This window comes from Mesoplodon bidens (genome assembly GCF_964165515.1).
Source record: "Mesoplodon bidens genome assembly, chromosome: 3".
Taxonomy (NCBI): Eukaryota; Metazoa; Chordata; class Mammalia; order Artiodactyla; family Ziphiidae; genus Mesoplodon; species Mesoplodon bidens.
Window position 1 is genome coordinate 138554152 of NC_138178.1, and position 19848 is coordinate 138573999.

Genomic DNA, 19848 nt, shown 5'->3' on the forward strand with positions numbered 1-19848 from the left:
ATTGACTATAATTCCTTGTGCTATACAGTAGGTCCTGTTATTTTTCTTTATTTTTTTTTAAAAGAAGATGTTGGGGGTAGGAGTTTATTAATTTATTTATTTTTGCTGTGTTGCGTCTTCGTTTCTGTGTGAGGGCTTTCTCTAGTTGTGGCAAGCGGGGGCCACTCTTCATCGCAGTGCGCGGGCCTCTCACTTTCGTGGCCTCTCTTTTTGCGGAGCACAGGCTCCAGGCGCGCAGGCTCAGTAGTTGTGGCTCACGGGCCTAGTTGCTCTGCAGCATGTGGGATCCTCCCAGACCAGGGCTCGAACCTGTGTCCCCTGTATTAGCAGGCAGACTCTCAACCACTGCGCCACCAGGGAAGCCCCTATTTTTCTATTTTATATACAGTATTGTGTATCTGTTAATCCCAAACTCCTAATTTACCTCTCTCCACTCCCCAACCCCCAATTGAGTACCTGAGTGCACCCCAAAGAAAGATTTTTAACAAATAAACAGAGAAGGAGAAAGCACCCATTGGTGAGCTCTACCCATGCTGCTGCCCTTGCCTCTGTGTGTGATCCTTCCCCACCAGAGAGGCAGGAAAGCCAAGATCTCCGAGCCAGCCCTTCACATCCGTTCTCACCACCGAATCAGCATGGTGGGTCATCTCTACTTGGCTTCCTGAGATTTCCTGATGATCCTTTCTTTGGAACGTAAGGTCAGCACTGTTCCTGGAATTGGTGTCTGCTGGATATTTTACTTGCCCTTTTGTTTCTTCCCTTCAGAAGGAAATGCTTTCTGAATGCCTTCTTACCTTTTTAAATAGAAGGTATTATTATTATTCCATGTCTGTAAAAGCTGTTTGGATGCCCATTTATATAACACTAGAGAGCCATAGATGTTCAAGACCTGGGGGCTTCGTATGGTATGAAGTCAGTGAGTCCCCTGAATTCGGGGTGAGGGGTGTTCTTGTCTGTCGTTTAAGGAGAGTGAGGGATTGGACAGGATGGGCACCAACGTCTTACCCAGTGTAACTCCTAACCCAGCGTTACTTTCCTCCCCTCACCCTTCCCATCATCTTTACCCCCACCCCCAAGATTGGGTAGCCATACACCCAAAACTCAAAAGTCCTCCCAAATTTCACATGAGCGTGGATAGAGAGCTGAGAACTGGCGTGTGAGAACACTCCCCACGGAGCACAGTCGCAGGAGGAGGGGAGGGGGAGCACACAGCTTTTAGCCCAGTTTTCTACTTGAAAAAAATTCCCAAGTCATTAACCAGTGATCCTGACAACTGAAAATAACCATAGTATTCACCCCAAAATGTACAGCGGAAGACTGTTTTTCTTGCTTGCCCTTTTGTCTCTCACGTCTCATCTTCGCTGTGAAGGGGTGTGTGTGTGTTAAACACACACATGGAATGTGCATGTTCCAAAAGCAAAACCATCCTCCCCTCCCCCCTCAGAGAACAGGTTGTAAAAACTGGGAACATCCACAGAAGGTAGCACAGGAAAGATAAATAAAGATACACACTCTTGTGTGAAAAACAGACCTAGACTTTCTAGATTGCTGACCTTAAAGATGATTTTTTAATGGTTTTTTTTTTTTTTACTTGGTTTTGGTATAAATACATGTTTTCTGTTGGCCACCATGTTACCGAGTTTCCTAAACTGACACTGAATTATCCCAAAATGTGAATAATCGTGACACAGACGAAAATGTGTAGTTTGCTTAGAGTTTCTGCGGTTGCGCTGAGCTTTGGCCTCATCAGCTCCAGAAAGACTTGAGGGAGTCCTCGTGGGTCCCCAGAGCTTAGGAAGGTGATGCCCTCTGTCTCTGAGGTGAGCATTCCTTTGTGCTAAATCATCTCCGGTGAGAGATCACAAGGCGCCAGTGCTGACTTGGGTGAGGTCAACGCCCTTTTCTCCGGGCTCACACACAGGTGGCCAGGTTAAATAAGTGCCGAAAGGAGTTGGATGCACTCTCCTGAGTCACCTTTGTCAGTCTGGGAGGCATTGTAAACTTGGCCTCAGAAGGAGATTATAGCATGCTTTTCGCTCCTAAGCTTTACAGAAATTAAACTGTGTGTTTGCATGTGGGCTTATCTGTCATCACACCTATCAGACTTCATCCTCTGTGCATTGTCTGCAGGAGTCTCGTTTGCCTCTGTGTACAGAGAAGGAACCACAAGTAATTGGGATCCTCTTTTAGCCCTGAGTGTGTCTCACATCTGTTACCAGGCAATTGACCAGAGCGGCACTGAGCTTGATCCTCTGCATTTCCTACTCCCCTCCTGGCAAAGATTGGAATGCTCAAGGCAGAAGCCAAAGGTGGTCAGCCAGGAGGAGGCTGAGGAAGTGGAGGGAAAACCGGGACCAGGGTCATGCAGAGGACCCAACTCTCCATCATTAGAGCCAATGTTTCAAATAGTGTTACGGGGAAAATCCAAAAGTAAGTTACTAAAAGGTCCTTTAAAAAGAGGATGGTTAACATGAAGCCTGGCAGCCCCTGCCCTTTGCCGGGACTGGAGTTCCCATATGAGGAAATGGAGCTTCAGGCTTCTTACTGAAACTAACACCTTCAGAAATGGACCATTTATTCACAGATAGGCCAGGCTAGTGTTGGCAGAAAACAGAAAAATACCGATCTTCCTAGAGGCTTCATTTTTGGCATTCTTTATCATTTTATTAAAGTTACTATTCTCAACCTCCTTCCCCCATTTTAGATTGTTGAGGACCTCTGTTCTTAGGAAACTTACATTTAATCTGTGGCTAGCAGTGTGAAGGCTCTTTTTTTTAAATGAAGTATTAATACCACATGACTCTTTAATCTTCATATCTCAGACAGGAGCATAAAGATGTCAGGTTTTGTAAAATGAGCATGGAAATATTTTCTGCGTAGGGGTTTGCTAACTGATGTCTGCGGGTCAGAAGAGCTTTTTGTTTTAAGTTGGAAAAACTCTAAGGAACACACTTAAAAACTCTAAGTAGCACACTTTGTTTTCTTTCATTTGTTCCTTCCAGTGATCAAAGAGCGTTAACTTTTAGCAGGTGGTGGTTAGGTTTGGTTTGGACACCCAAGATAATGTGTATCCAGGATAAAGAAGGGTGTTGGCCTGGGTTTCATCAGGAGGAAATAAAGACATTGTGTAGTATGCCTCTGGGGGATCCTTCTTTAGCACTTGCTTCCTTTCAATAGCTGCACTTTGGGGGATCACAGCTATCAGGTGAGCTTCCTTTTCCTTCAACACTTGGGAGGTATTGGAGAGCAGTGAAACCCTCACCATTAGTCAGAGATGCTCGGGACTGGTTTGCCAGGAATAAAACCATCTTGGCCAACAACACTGGCATTGGCACAAGGGCCCGACCTTGGGCTTCTGTCTCTGAGACTCATCTCTGATCTTTACCTTTTTTTAACCAGTGTTATCACATGACCTTAGTGAAGCTACTGAGATGGCTTGGGTTTCAGGGGAAGCTATAATGAGTATAAAACACAGGCAAGGCAGCGTGTTAAGAGCATTGATAAGGAATAAGTATATGCCCATGTAAGGGCTGCTGGATTCTAATCAGAGACAGGATGGAAAATATAGCCAACAAACCTGCAACAGATTTTAGCACTATTCCTGCCCCAGTGCAGAAAGAAACAATACAGGGCATTTTTGTATTTGTTTTCATTAGGAGGGAATAAAGTGCACTGTAGACTGTCTCTGGAGCTATCTCACAGAACATTCTGATGTGGCTCAGGTAAGACATTGATCCACTGGTGTGTTCAAATATACTTACATACTCACCTGCCCACTCCTTCAGTAACTAGCTCCTGGAGATCAGCTTAAACATGTTTTATTTCATTTTTATAAAGCAAGTCCACTTCAGACCCAAGGAAAACATGGCATCTTCAGCTGAGGGAGGTACAGTTATCTTCAATTTTTTTTTCTAATTCCAAATAGAGAAGAAAGGATAAGACTGTAGACTCTGGATGTAGGCATAGACCCTGGAGGACATTGCTCTCCCCTCCCACCTGACGACAGATGGGTCATTCAGGTGGTTCTTCCAGTGTCTCCAATAAGACAGTCCTACTCCTCCCAGGGAAGCGCCTTCCCTCACTTAATGGCATTGAGTATTAGAAATTTTTGTTTTAATTTTCCTTATGACAGCCTTACATACACTCCTTTAACTTCCACCTCCCATTTAGAACCGCCTCTTCTGGCCAACAGCACTTCCATTATTTGAAACTATCAACAGTGTCATCTGTCTTTTCTTCTCCAATATTCCTTTTCTCTCCCTTCTCTTAGCACCTGCTCTGGGTGTACATCTCCATCACTTCTCCCTCCATAGAGTCAGAGAAAGCAGAATAGCTTGTGGGCCAGCAAAGGAAGTACAACATAAGTAAGCACACATAGTGCTGTGCATTCTTATCCAGGTGAGGTCCTGAGCATCATCCCAGGATTGCTCCTGACCTGTCACTGCTCTTTCATCCAGAATCCAAATGAGAAGATTGGTAAACCTCAAAAGGAGGTTTAGCATAGTGACTGAGGGCAAAGGCTTCTACTGTTAGATGGGCCTGGCTTCAAATCTCAGCTCCACTGCTCCCAAACTGTGTGGCCTGGGGCAGGTTCCAGATAGGTCTGTTCCTCAGTTTCCCCTTTTTTTAAAAATTTTTATTGGAGTATAGTTGATTTACAATGTTATGTTAGTTTTAGGTGTACAGCAAAGTGAATCAGTTATACATATACATATATCCACTCTTTTTTAGATTCTTTTCCCATATAGGTCATTACAGAGTTTTGAGTAGAGTTCCCTGTGCTATACAGTAGGTCCTTATTAGTTATCTATTTTATATATAATAGTGTGTATATGACAATCCCAATCTCCCAATTTATCCCTCCCTCCCTTTCCCCCCTGGTAACCATAAGTTAGTTTTTTACATCTGTGAGTCTATTTCTGTTTTGTAAATAAGTTCATTTCTACCATTTTTTTAGATTCCACATATAAGCAATATCATATGATATTTGTCTTTGTCTGGCTTACTTTACTCAGTATGACAATCTCTAGGTCCATCCATGTTGCTGCTAATGGCATTATTTTGTTCTTTTTTTATGGCTGAGTAATATTCCATCTTCTTTATCCATTCCTCTGTCGATGGATATTTAGGTTGCTTCCATGAGCTGGCTATTGTGAACAGTGCTGCAATGAACATTAGGGTGCATGTATCTTCGCAAATTATGGTTTTCTCAGGGTAGATGCCCAGTAGTGGAATTGGGTCATATGGTAGCTCTATTTTTAGCTTTTTAAGGAACCTCCATACTGTTCTCCATAGTGGCTGCACCCATTTACATTCCCACCAGCAGTGCAAGAGGGTTCCCTTTTCTCCACACCCTTTCCAGCATTTGTTGTTTGTAGGTTTTCTGATGATGGCCATTCTGACTGGTGTGAGGTGATAACTCATTGTAGTTTTGATTTGCATTTCTCTAATAATTAGCAGTGTTGAACATCTTTTCACGTGCCTCTTGGCTATTTTTATGTCTTCTTTGGAGAAATGTGGCTGGCACAGGTGGTTGTCAGCTGTATGCCCACCACCGCAGCTGGCAGGAAGGGGTATGAGAGGAGAAGGTTGCTGACTAGTCTTCATAACGAGGTCAGACTCTACCGGTGATAGTGGCAAAACACAGAGACACAGGAGGCTGCAACATACACAAGCATGCATTTTATCCACCCCAGGGTGGCCTTCATGGCCGTGAACCATACTCTGTTCTGTGTCCTGTGTTCTTTCTCTGCACTCCCTCCTCAGGACTCTCTGTAGAGTCATAAAATTCCTTCCTAACTAGGAGCATCTCCCTGGAATACTGATGGGGATGTCCTATGGCATGCTAGCCAGCACTATCTGCTAACTCTCTGCCCTTTGGTCCGAAGTTGAATGAAAGGAAAAGGTCCTTTTGTTTGCCCAACAGCCAAATCCATCTGTTAAGTAGAAAATACAGTGTTCTCTCTCTCCTGGAAGAAAATCTCATTAGATGAATTGCCCTATTTATATAACTAGTCCTCTTCCTATGAAATCAGATTTTGAAAGGAAATACAATTTTAGTCATTGCCTACATTTGAATGAGTTTCAGAGTACATTTGGACCCTGTTATCTCTAGACACATTGTTAACACGGGGTGAGTTTGAACTCTATCCTCTGGAACATCTGAAAACTCAAAACCAAAGCCGCCTCAGGTGTAGCAGAGCCCACAAGACACGACAAGTGCTATAGCTGACCTCAGAATTATAGGAAAGTGCTCCAGTGCACCCTTCACCCTGCATTCAGCACTTCCCTTCTGCTGTGGAAGCAGATACAACTGCACGTTAAAACCCGCGTATCATCTGTATTCTTATTTTCGATTGTCTTTAGAAATCTTTGCTGTCAGAAAAATTGTTTTTCCTGAGACCATCACTACCACCCCCCTGTTGGAGTCTGGGACTATGAAGGCACAAACAGACCTTGTTCCCTTTTCCGGGCTGCAAAGTATGAGAGAGAGAGAGAGACAGAGCCAGATAAGCCTCGGGGCTCAGGCTCACCTCAGATGCTCATCTCTCAGAGGCTTTTCAGTCCATGCCCCTGTCTTTAGGTAGGACAGGATGGCCCTCCAAGTGGTTTAACAAGATGCTTGCTGAAACTCACTAGCATTGGTTGACTGCTTGCTCTTGTGCCAGGTATTTTACACTGATTATCTCATTTACTCATTATAATATTAGGATATACAGAAAACTCTCCATTTTATAGTTGAGGAATCTGAGGTCCAGGGAAGTTAATACATTTGTCCAGAGTCACACAGCTCACCAGTGGGAGAACTGGCCTCCAAACACAGCCGTGCAGCTGCAGAGCCTAACCAGCTCCCCTCTGGGCCCTCCATAGCAGAGGAGCTCTTACATCCTTTATAATCCGTCCCTGGCTGGCAGAAGGCTTTGCAGGACATTCCTGTACAGACCTGGCCTACATTGCTTATGTTTCTTCAGGAAGGTGCCTGGCTGACTGCTTTCCCCTGTGGTCATGCCTTCTCTGCAGCCTTGAAGGAACTGTTGTTTCTCATTCTCTGGGCAGGTGTGCTTCTGATTCCTTCAGGATCCTCTAGAGAAATTCCACTTTCACGAGGGCCACAGGAGGAAGGGGAATATGAAACGAGTCCGCACATTCTTGCCCCTGCTCTCCAGTTAGCTGGAGACTTACATTCGGGGTGGAATCAGATTTTCCACCCTGGCCTCCACCCTCTTTGCGGCTTATAACGTGCTTTCATTGACCCTAGCAGCCATTCTGCTTCCTTTAGTATATGCGTCCAGAATCTTCCATGGAGTCACTTTATTTTCCTCTTTGGCTGACTTCCCCGTTGGGACCGCAGTCGGGGAGAAGGTCAGTTGAGGTGAGGCAAGTTTTCAGTATGACCTTAGACACAGCTGAGTGGTGGCTGTAAACGCCACGGTTCTTAACTTGTTTGGCATTTGGGTCCCAGCAGGGACATAAGCAAACAGAGGAAGTTTTCTGCAACGGGATCGTGCTGTCACCATCACAGCAGCAGGAACACGGTGTTTAAGGCGAGTCCTGGGCCTGGCCTAGGGCAGTGAACCCCTGCTGCCCCCAACCCCATACCCCTCCGCCGACATGTACTGTGAAAGATTCCAGGCCTGGAACTGATGTTCAGTGTTCCCTGAACTTCCCACCTCTGCATCTTTGGAGCGGGGAGGGGTTAGTCATAGAGGAGCTATAACCCTCCCCGCCCAGCACCACCGATCGCCCCTCCTCCTGCCCGGAATGGTCCCTGCGCTGGTTTCTGTTCCGTGGCCTTCATCCTGCTCCGGCTTTCTCACGAGCTCCTGCTGCCACCCCGGCCTTCTTTCCACCCTATGCCAGGGCTCAGAGCCAGGGCTCAGGCATGCGGGGGGAGCCAGCCAGGTATGAGGCCGAGGGGAGTGGTGGGACCAGGGGGTCACCTGCCTCAGGCAGCCACTGCTCAACTCCAGGTCATTTTCACCAAGAAGAATTGCAAGTCCAATGTTCCAGAATATTCCATCTTCCAAGGGAATTTGGAAAACTTGACTTTCGTGTGTGCGATGTGACATTTGCTACTTTTTAAATGTTTGACAAGTAGTTAAAATTATTTTAAAAACACTCTATATGGGCCAAATAAAACGTCTGTGGCCTGGAGCTGCTCTCAGTTCTATTCTCTCTCCCTCCACCTCTGCCTTCCCTGCACCTCAACCTGCCCTTCCAGCATCAGCTCTTTCTCACCAAACGGTGATGGCCCTGGGTGTCAGACCTCTCACCCTGGCCTGCACCCCAGGCTTACAGGGCTCGTCAGCTCCTGGGGGATGTTTGTGCATCTCAGATGCAAAGCTGAGCTCACCAACCTCCCAGATCTGTAAGACCTTGAGAAATGGTAGATGTTTTTGTTTTCATCCCTTTGACAAAAGTTACTACCGCTACTACTACGATACTCCTATTAACACTAATACTCCCAACAATAATCAGTTTCTCTTTTGCTATCCTTTTCCGTCCCTCAACAGCCGGAGAGGACCCTGGGACCTGGCTGTCCTCCTGCCCCTTTCCCCCAGCTCCAGGCAGTGTGGAATGTGCTCATTTTTCTTCCACAAGCCCTCCAGGACCTGCTCCCCTCTTTTCCTTTCCACTAACCAGAAAATCTAGTTTCCAGACTTGTCGTGTCTGCTCGGCTGTCGTCTCAGCCTCCTAACTAGTCAGCCCCCTACCCACAAATCTCTTACCCCTCCATTAGGGATTTATCCATCCCATCGTGGCTAGAGTCATCCCTGAATCACAGGGCAGCTCGCGTCATTCGCCTCTTCGTATGCTTTTGTCGGGTCCTACTGGCTGCCCCATGGTTCCTCGGCCGTCCTTTCACGCCAGCCCTACCACCCTACAGGCTCCCTCACCAACGTGGCCGGTGCTTGCCTACAGCCATGCCAACTGCATTCTCGGGCGTGACTGCGCTCTTCCTTCCTGGCTCTGTTAATTCTATGTATCTGCCTCATGTCATCAACAGTCACCTCTTCTGGGAGGCCATCGCCTGCCCTCTCACCACCAGCCCCCAATGCGATTTTCCCAGTCTGTCTCCGAAGCTCCCGCCGCACGTGGCTGTGTCTCTCTTCCTTTCGTCCAGCTGTGTTACAGATAAAGTGTGCTTGCCTTTGCCCCTTCTCTGGATCAGCTCCTTCATGGGGGGAGACACTGTCCTTGTCATCCGTGTACCCACCCCCTATGAGGCCTAGTGCACTGCCTTGCATAGTACACCTGCAAACCTTTGTAAATTGAACTTTTTTTTAATGTGGAGAATGGATATCTTGAGCCCTTTAGATACAGCCAAAGTTAAAACAAAACTGCTTGATTATTCGAAAGGATTTACCAGAATTCTAAGCATAAGCTAGTGAAAGGGTTATTCTGCCTGACTCCATTCCCAGGGATGAAGTTTACAGAGGAGCGCAGCCACGATTTGGTCTCCTGTTCCTCGGGCAGTGCTTTTCCACGGTGCCCCTTGGGAGGCTGGCTTCCGCGCCGGAGCAGGGAAAAATGGGCAAAGTTGTTCAGACACCAGGGCTTCTTCCACCCTGGCATCGAGAGCCCCACACTGTTCCTCTGGCCCAGAAGAACAAGTTGTACTCACACATTCACAAGGTGTCCTCTGCTCGCACCGTTGGCAGGCCTGGGAGTCTCCCACAAGCCATCTGGGTCTGTTCTGCTGTCCTTGTAGCTTGAGTTTTTTGCAGCATTGTTTGTTTTTTGTTAATTGGCTCTTAGAACAGACATGGCTATTCCATCAGGGATTGTATCCCATTGACTTTCCTAAGGAGAGAACCTACTCATTTCTTTTGTGTATTTACTTTCCCCTGCCTTTCTGAGTTGCACAGACTTATCTGGGGAGAGCCCACGCAGCATGAGCTCCTAGCTCTGTCAGAACAGAGTTGTTTATGAGATATATTTCCTAAGTCTACGCTGATCACTGTGCGTGCCCAGAGTGCTAACTGCTGTGGAGCTCTGAAAGCTGCTTTGACTTTCGAGTTCCACGTCCAAATTCAGCACCACCAGGCCTTTCATTCCTTGTCTCTAGGAAAGAGGAGAAACCATTAAACCCCATCCGTGTCTTCAGTTTTTACTAGCTCCCCTTGGAAGCTTTTTTAGCATTTTATGAGGTCTGTCCTGTCAGATTTGCTTAGGGATTTCGGCAGCCTCCTCCCTCCACCTGATCCCGTTCACCTGAAGCAATCCAGGAGGTTTTGCAGCTTTGGACACCTGACATGGCAGGGCTGCTCACCTCCCAACCCTACCCTTTCTTGGGTGCACCTTCAAGATCTTTTCCAAAATACTGTGTAAATTCCACTCCAAAGCCATTTCTATGAACACACCATTACTTTTGTGTTCATAAATCAGACTTGGAAAGGGGTGCTTGGGGACTGTTATAAATCCATTTAAAGATAACTTGATTTAAGTTTTTAAAAAGTTTTTATCCAAGGCAATTTTCTTTTGATAATGGGAAATCAGCTTATGTGTCTTTAAAATTGAAAATGACATTCTGGCCATGAAAAGTGAATTATCCTATACTGGTCTTTGGTCAGGATACGATCAGAATGCCTTTACTGACCACTCTGTGAAAGGAGGGTTAGCCCAAAACATCTTTTTTTTTTTTTTTTTTTTTTTTTTTTTTGTGGTACGCAGGCCTCTCACTGCTGTGGCCTCTCCCGTTGCGGAGCACAGGCTCCGGACGCGCAGGCTCAGCGGCCATGGCTCACGGGCCCAGCCGCTCCGCGGCATGTGGGATCCTCCCGGACCGGGGCACGAACCCGCATCCCCTGCATCGGCAGGCGGACTCTCAACCACTGCGCCACCAGGGAAGCCCTCCAAAACATCTTGATAGGAGCTCAGCCACGAGGAAGTTGCCCAATTGATATAAATACAGGGGATTTATATACACACATTCCTTGAACGTATGGCAGTGCTTTTAAATTTTGGACTATGTGGCATGAGTCTCAGTCATGAAACATTTCAAAATGGAGGGGCAGGCAGGAGAGAAGGGAGCATCTCAAAGAAAAAAAACTTTTCACTCAAAACTGTGATATCTTTGTTGCATAATAAAAGCGGCCAACTTTGTTTTTCCTGGAGCCCGAACACAGAACTTTAAGGTTTTCACCCTTGCGGCTTCTTCACACAGCTCTTCAGAAAAATGACTCTCATTCTTCTCTCTGTGGTCTTGTCAGAGAGTGGGAATCCTGGCCGGCTGGTTGGGTCTCTCAGAAGAATGGCACAGCTGTTCTGAAAAGTAGCCCCATTCATAAGATGCCGGCTGTCCACAACTGCAGTGCTGGAGAAAAGCACACTATTTTATAAAGCGTTTCTTTTCTTTAAAGAGGAAAAAAAATATACATGGTATTTACAGGAAAGAAAACCGGGCCCCTCGGTTTTATTTTAGTTGCCATGTCTGAAATGGAAGTGGGGAAGGCCATAAATACACATGAGCAATTTGCGCCTCATGTGTAAAGGAAAATTGCGCCTTTACGGGATGATTCATGGTGGCTGTGCCGCCTGTGATGGGAAAATTCAGCCGGTTAAGCCAGATCAGCCAGAAAGCCTCACATCGGTTCTTCTGCCAGAGCGAATGCTTACCGTCTTGTGACATACTTATTGTCTAGGATTGAATGATTGACTCTCTTTCTCTCCCTCTCAGTTCATGACCAAGAACCCCACTATGCGCTTGGGCAGCCCGAGTCAGGGTGGCGAGCATGCCATCCTGAGACATCCTTTCTTTAAGGAGATCGACTGGACCCAGCTGAACCATCGCCAAGTAGAACCACCTTTCAGACCCAGAATTGTAAGTGTCCAGGACCACCTTAGTAGACCTTCTTCTTGCTTAAAATGTCTCAGTGTTTCACTGAGCAGCCAGGTGGTCCACTGGGGAATGATCAGACTGGAAGTTCAGCCTGACGCTTTGCAAGGCACTTCACCCAGGAGGAGGCTGGGCTCCTTGCCCCTGAGGCAACGTCTCTCTGTGTGCCAGGGTTACTTCTCAAAAAGTTTTTAACCTCTTGCTTGCCCTGGCCCCATCCTCTCTTAATTTAAAAGTTCCTGGGGTCTAAGAGGCCTTGAAACTTTCCAGGTTTCCCCAAAAGTGTTTGGTTGAGAAATTCATTCTTCCTAGCTGATTTCCTTATGCTCCTTAGTCAGGGTGCCTTTTCCCAAGCCCCCAAGAAAGTAGAGAGGCCATGAAATGCTCCTCAAAGCCCTAAGCCTGGCTCCCTGGCTTGGAGAGCTCAGGTCTGTAACAGCTACTGCAGCACAGGGCTCAGGGCAGAAGAGGCCGCGTCCTCTTTGACTAGGAGCACCTCACTAGGAAGTGAGGCAGCTGAGTGGGGTGGCATTCCTGAGGGTGGTCCAGCTCTCAGTCTGAGAGCTAAGCTCTTTCTCATGGGTGGGTCAAGAGAACCACAATGGGAAGGCAGAGAAGCTGGGCTGGCAGTACATCAAGAGTTGGGGGGACGAGGCGTGCTCAAAGGCAGAGAGAAAAATATCACTGACTCAAGGAAGAGAAGTAGGAGGTCTCGCAATGGTAAAAATGATCTCTCCAGCATTAGTTTATGAAGATGTAAAATACACATTTCCAAGCGTCATTAGCTTAATCTGTAACGGCCTGCTAGGTTGAGACACAGAGACAAAGCCACTTCCTTTAACGGACATCCCCCTGCCAGCCCCTCTGGGAGGAGGGAAAGCTTTGCCAGCAGGGCAGAATGAATCTGACCATTGAGTAAAGTGAGAGGCATTTGTTCCCTAAACTCAACATTTCCAAGAAGTCTTTCAAGAAAATCTCGTCAAGCATATAGACCTTTGTAAAACAGGAGGTGGGGCAAGCGTGAATTTGCTGTACCTCTGTTGGTTTATGTGCCTCTCCATTAGGCCTGCTGAGAAGTGGTACCTCAGTGAAATGGGGAGGGTGAACCAGCTGGCTGGGTCAGGTGAGCAAATTAATTTTTTAGTTTCCCAACCTAAGGCTGGCCTTCTCAGCAAGATTTCTGTGGGGTTAGTGAATTGGCAGTTACCAAATGCCCTAGTAATACACCATGCAGTAGAATTAGCATAAAGCACTGCTTAACCAATTGTCATAACACCAATTGAATAACACTACCGCGAGAGTTGCAGGGCAGTCCTCTGAACTCATTGAAATGGGCTAAGTCCCATGGAAGATGACTAAACCTCAAGTGCATAGAATCTGAAATTTTCCTTGTTTCCTTTCTGACAGAAATCCCGAGAAGACGTCAGTAATTTTGACCCCGACTTCATAAAGGAAGAACCAGTTTTAACTCCAATTGATGAGGGACATCTTCCTATGATTAACCAGGATGAGTTTAGAAACTTTTCCTTTGTCTCTCCAGAATTGCATCCATAGCCTTATGGGGAATGGGAGAGATGGTATGAGAATCAAAAGGGGAACAGAGATTTTCCAGGAATTTCCTTTGTGGGGAACTCCTCAGCATCAGCCCTAGAACAAGAACCTTACCTTCGGGGAGCAGGTGGAGAACTCTGTGAAGGACGGAACGTCAAGAGGTCAACTACAGTGTTTCAAGTCCTGAGGGAGCCACGGTCCTGGAAACAGTTGATACTGAAATGAGATTTCATGAAGAAATACACTGCTCAGCCTCTGAGTTTCCATGGCTATTTGGGGTTTGGGGTATTAACAGGAGCCAAAAGGAGAAAAGGTGTGAAGAATAAATCAGATCCTAGAACTTCTGAGCCCATCAGGCGTTTTCCTTCAAGGGACAAACCAAGACTTTGTATGGAGTGTCGGGCTCTTCTGTAAGCCAACGAGCCCCGAATACTGGCAGACTTCTGCAAGAAGTCTGTAAATGCTAATGAAGAACTTGAAGAGAAGGAAAGGGATGGCTTCCAAATAGAACAGTTTACTCTGAACAAAAAAGTGTGTCCAGAAAGCTCATAACTTAAAGCCCCATCCTGACAACAGATGAGCACCAAGGCAACTGCTACAGCTTATTCTTTTATCCTTACTTTCATTTAATAGATATTTATTGAGTGCCCAGTGAGACGGGGCCACAATACCCAGCAGTGTAAACAACAGATTTGCTTTCACCAAGCTTTCATCCTTAAGTTGCGTGAATGGCGTTTGCATTCTGTGAAAGGCCTCTCCACATTGCCTACGTCATACTTTGCACATAACTTTTTTCACAGAAGGCAGCTCGATGCCCCAAGAGCAACTATCCACATAATCGGCAGGTCAATCAGCAGGTGAGCTCAGGTGCTCGCTGGCTTGTGGAATCTCATCGTGGGGGCAGTGTGCCAATATTGCTCTGGACTCATCACTGAAGAATCGCACTCCGCTCGCATCCCTGACCAGACTTACGGCTTATACCTTAGCAATTTATTTAAATTATATTTTAAGAGACAAAGATGTTTGTTTGGTATGCCTTTTAATAATTAGAAACGGCTCTTGTAAGCAGGACATGTATCAAAGAAGGACCTTATAATATGTACCCATGTATGCAGTTGGAGAATTTTATCTGGCTGAAATAAATACATTTTGTAACAAAAGGGATTTTTCTTGTCTAGAAGGATTTGTCCCATCCCCACATGTAATTAAAATAAGCTTTGAGCAGAATGGATAAAACTCTTGACTCACAGCAACCTCCTGAGAGCAAAGGTTGGCATCACATTGTGTATGTCACTTAAATGAATGTGGCCTATCTCTTCCTAACCACAACTTTCATTCTGAGTCAGGGTAATGACTGCTAAGTATTGCTGCCACAGAGTAACCCTCAAACTCCTAGCAGCTAGACATAGTAATTGCTTATTTCTCATCCAGTGAGAGCAAGTTCAACGGCCCTCTTCCAACTCATAACTATGCCATCTGATAATGCAACTTCCAAGATTGCCATAGCAAGGGAAGGGAGAGATGGAGGCGGTGCTTACTATTTAACTACGTCTCCTAGGAGGGACACGCATCAGCTCTGCTCACACCAGATTGGCCAGAACATGGCCTCCCTCTAACTACAAACAAACAGGACTGGGAATTATAGAGCAGCCAAGGGGTATCTGGGCAGAAGTGATGGTCTCTGTTGGGGATTCTTTTTTGCATCCCAATGTGAAAAATGACTTTCGAGTGAAGAGAGTAGCTAGGAGCCGCCCTTTATGTTTAGCTCTTAGCAGTGCACTAGATACTCTCACCCATGCAATTTTACTAGATCTTCCCAATATCCCTGTGAGGCAAGCAGCTCATTCTACCACTATTTCCAGTGTGAATACCATGGTACATTTTACACAAGAGAGGCTTGTGAACAAGAGAGGCTCTGAGAAGCTGAGTTAGTTGATTACCCAAAAGTTTCAGACTTGGTAAAGAGTGGATCTGGTCTAGAGTCTAAATCTTTGCTGTTCTGATCCAACAGACTTCTGGAAAGGGAGGCTCATTCTGACTTGAGGACTTTTTTTGGCATTTGTAGTGACTTCACAGCTCTGAAGAGCAGTGGGGCTGATTAGCTACTGGATATGGTTTACTCCACAGTGTAAAGAACCACAAAGAATAAAGCAGGCCTCCTGTGTTCACTTAAAAAATCCATTATCACAGGCCTGCAGAGGACCCAAATACCTTCTAGACTTAGCAGCTTCCCTCGTCACAATCTATTCTCAAGCCTGCTACCTGGGTCCCCCAGTTCAGGTTCAGTCCATTCTTCTAAGATCATTCCAGACCTATCAGACAGATTATCCAACAGCCAAAGCCTGCAATGATGGGATTTCCAGTGCTTCATCCCCATCGCTCCTTTATATGTGAGGAGAGAGAGGAGGTACGTGATATTGACCTAAAGCTCCGTCTCCGACTCCAGGGTTAGAGCTCTGTTTCACAACTTTCATCAGTTCTCCTAAACCTCGCATCCCTTCTGAGAATCACAAGGCCACAGGCCCACACTTCCTGAGGCGGGCTGGCCACAAGCCATTTGATCAGCAGGTGCTGAGTCTGCTGGGGCTGCCCCGTTCCCTGAGCTCAGCAGGTACCATGGAGATCAAGATGAGGTCACACTGACACATCCCTCCCTCAAGACCATCTCGCCTCTTGCAACAGGAATCTTGAGAAATCCTCAGGCCTTATCACCCTGCTCCCTCTTCCCGACACCCATTTGTCCCTACCCTCCCAAACTATTCCATGCCAATCTGACTAAGTTAGACATGGAGCCTTGACATGCAGTATTTGAAAGGAGAATAAACCGTAAAGCATTTGCTCTGACATGTTGGTGATCCTTTGACTGCAGAAGGGGTTTTCCCTTGCTAATGGCTAACATTGATTGCACATTTACTATGTATGAAGCCCTGATGCAAACACTTTGAATGTATTTACTCATTCAATGGGTGGGTACTCTCATCTTCATTGTACAACTGGGGAAACTGAGGTATTAAGAGAGATTAAGTAACTTGTTTAAAGTCACACAAGTAAAGCAGTAGGGTCAGGATTGGGACAAGGCAGTTTAACTCCTGAGTCCCTAGTTTTAGCCCAATTTGTTGAAATTCCTCTATTAAGGCCAATTTTATTTTTCCCACTTTTGTAAGATATTGAGAATAAAAAGCGTGTAAACCGGATTTAGCAGAAAGCACTAGATAACTGCCAGCTGGGCAGGATGGTATTACTCAGCCGGTCTGCAGAACCATTTACCAGCAGTGAAACTGTGTGATTTGCATGTCAAGGGCCTGGAGCTGCTCACGCCCCCCTTAAAGGAACTGGGGCAGGCCAGAATGATGCAATCAGGACTTGGACCGCCCCAAGGAAGAGGAAACAGTCTGGTAGTCTGGGTCATAAACCCAGACTGGATGCTGTAAACCCTGCCTGAACCCCTGGGGTAACCTCTGAGCCTTGAGGGTGAGGGTGCAGGGTGAGGGGTTCCATTCCCTTCCTCTCTCCTCCTGGAGGAGCTTCTCTGTGTTTTGGTAACGCACCCTTGTGATCCACCCCCTGCTGGTAGTATGACATCATCAGGAAAGAGGCATATAGCCCAAGTCCTACCTGGGCAGCTGCATGTTTCCAGCTACAGAGCTGATGTAACTTGGTAGTAAAGAAAGGAGCAAAATAAAAACGCCCCATTTATCATTTGTTGATCTTAATTAGGTTCACATTGCCATAAAAATATTCCAGCCACAGATCTGGCCTTGACCATACCACAGGCCAACGTCATAAAGCTCTAGGTCCTCTTTATTCCTGGATTTGGTCATCCTGATTGCTTAATCTGGCTGTGTTGACTTAAAATGACTAGGCAGCGCACTGTGATTGCCCCTGGCTCAGTGTCCTACAACTTCTCATTTTATGTCATCTGGGGATAAGACTCAGATACAGCCGGAGACATTTGCGGTGGAAATGATCCCTGTGGTCATATGTTGCTCTGAACTGAGGTGTGGGTTGGACAGAACGGGTCCAAGTGCGGCTATAAATGAGGCTTTGTCGTCTCCCTTCCTTCCTGTGTTGAATTAGAACCAAAGCTGAATGCCACCGTCGGCTTCTTCCTGTCTCAGCTGCACCCCCCCCATCACCTCCACTCCCTTGTCGGTGCTTTCTCTCCTCCCCCTCCCCTTCCACACTTTTTTTTTTTTTTTTTTTTTTTTTTGCGGTACGTGGGCCTCTCACTGCTGTGGCCTCTCCTGTTGCGGAGCACAGGCTCCGGACGCGCAGGCTCAGCGGCCATGGCTCACGGGCCCAGCCGCTCCACGGCATGTGGGATCCTCCCGGACCGGGGCACGAACCCGCGTCCCCTGCATCGGCAGGTGGACTCTCAACCACTGCGCCATCAGGGAAGCCCCCCCTTCCACACTCTTTATTCCCTGGTGTAATAAGTCAGTTCTGTACTCTCTCCCTTCCTCTCTCATTTGATTTTTACAGCCCAACCGGTCATACAGCCAGTTTTCCAACCACCAAGATGACATAAAATCCTGATTTGCCTACGTTATAGGCTCTTTTAGAGCCCGGAAATGGCAGCCGTCCTTCCCTTGTGTTTCTGCATCTCCAGCATCACCCCCACCGCACCCCACCCCCCGTGTCAGCTACTGCCCTGGCATAGACAGCCTCTGAGCGCAGCCCTGCCTGTGCCGCCCATGGTTCTTGGAGACGAGCCGTCACAGGAGTGAGCTGGGCAGAGCGTAGGTCTGTGTGCTCACTCTGCCTCTTAACATGTGTGCTTGGAGAAAGGGGGTCACTTCCCCGGCCTCCCATTTTCTGGCCCACACGCTGCACTCTGGCCTGCTCGGTCCAATCCGCAAATCAGTTCAGAAGAACCTGTGACCACAGGGCTCATCTGTGAAGTGGGAGTGAGAATGACACCTGCCTGGCCCATCCTATTACTGCAGGGCTTAGCTGTGATACTCTACGTGAAGCCCATACTACAGGGTGGGACATAGAAAATGCTCAGTCAGTGGTAACAGTGATTACTGTGAGCTATTCCAGAGGCCCAAGGGAAGGTTGCCTGTGACGCCCCCCAGAAAATGGGCAGAGTGGGACCCCCTTGTTCTCCATCCTGCCCATCTCACCTATGGGGATGCCTGCCGGCTCCAAGTTGGAGGGGTTTGTACTTTGCTAACTAGTTGGCTGCTGAGATTTCTCAGGAGAGTCTTTTAAAAACTTCTCCTAGGCTGTTTGGAGTCCATGCTGCCCTGATTGACATGCAGAGTCAGCATTAAGCTTGAAACTGTGCTGCTCACCCTAAAAAAAAGAGACTAAGAAGTACCCATGGTTTTCCCCTAAAATGGCTCTTCTCTCACGCCTTTCAGGAATTCTTTCGTTCTGCTGGATTTAATCTGAAGGTACATTTAACTGACTTCTGACCAAATAACACAAGAACCACACCTCAACACCAATACCTGCCGGGTACCCTCTGGACCCTCAGCACGCCTGTGCACCAGCTCGGAAAAGAGAACACGTGTGCTCAAGATGTCCACTGCGTCCTAGCAATACTTAAGGATTGGAAGCCAACCATAGTATACAGGGCCTGTTCTTCCTGGATTAAGATACCTATGAAGGTTTCTGGTAAAACCAGAGAGCGCGTAGTCCTATGTCTTCTCCCTAGAACCTGGACCATAGCACCCCTGTCCTTATGTAACACTCAAAGACCACCCAGAGCTGCCTTTCTCATGCCACCAAGGCAGTTCTTACCTCACAGAGGTTTCATTCTTCTAAGGGCTCGGACCACAGCTGGGAGAATTTGGGCTAGACAAAGTGAAGATTGTGCAGGCACTGAGTACAGTCCAACATTCAAGTGGTTGTAAAGGTTGAAAGAGGAATCTTCTTTGGAAACATTTCAAATTAGAAACCAGGGCTAGTCTAGTAGTCATTTGATCTGGCAGTGTCAGAAATTACCAGGATGATCTCTGAAGTTCTTCCAGGCTTGTGCTCTCAAGACTAGAGATGAACAGAGGGATATGGTTCATCAGCCTCCACCAGTAGACACCAACTCCATACTACCCTCACCACACACAAAACCTCCATCACTCAGATTTCCTCCCCATCCATCTCTGCAAACTTCACACCCTGGCACACCCACACACCCTCTCTGCTAGCTCTCTCCATCCGAATCCCCCTGGGGCTCACACAGATCGCTTGTCCCCAAAATCACATATCCATGTCATACGTGGTTGCCCTTCATATTTCTCATGCTTGTCCATACATGGAAAGGAAAAAGGCTTTCTAAAATTATGATCAGCCCAAGATCACAAGAAGGATAAGCCCCCTTTTAGCAACTGATAATCAAGCACTTAAGAATGAAAGAGAAAGCAATATTCGTCAACTCAGCTCCCTCTCTATTTTCTCAAAGAAAATGATTTTCAAGCATAAAATAGTTATTGAGAAAATGAATTGTAGGCCAA

General features: G+C 46.8%; 1 protein-coding gene across 1 annotated transcript in view; it reads left to right on the top strand.

Moving 5' to 3' along the window:
* Positions 1 to 14547, top strand: part of PRKCH (protein kinase C eta) — a 225723-nt gene extending 211176 nt beyond the window's left edge. The window contains exons 13-14 of the mRNA XM_081228102.1: positions 11681 to 11824; positions 13247 to 14547. Of these exons, the coding sequence (XP_081084228.1) occupies positions 11681 to 11824; positions 13247 to 13393 (291 nt within the window). The 3' untranslated portion in view covers positions 13394 to 14547. The remainder of the gene's footprint in view (positions 1 to 11680; positions 11825 to 13246) is intronic.
* Positions 14548 to 19848: the final 5301 nt, after the last annotated feature.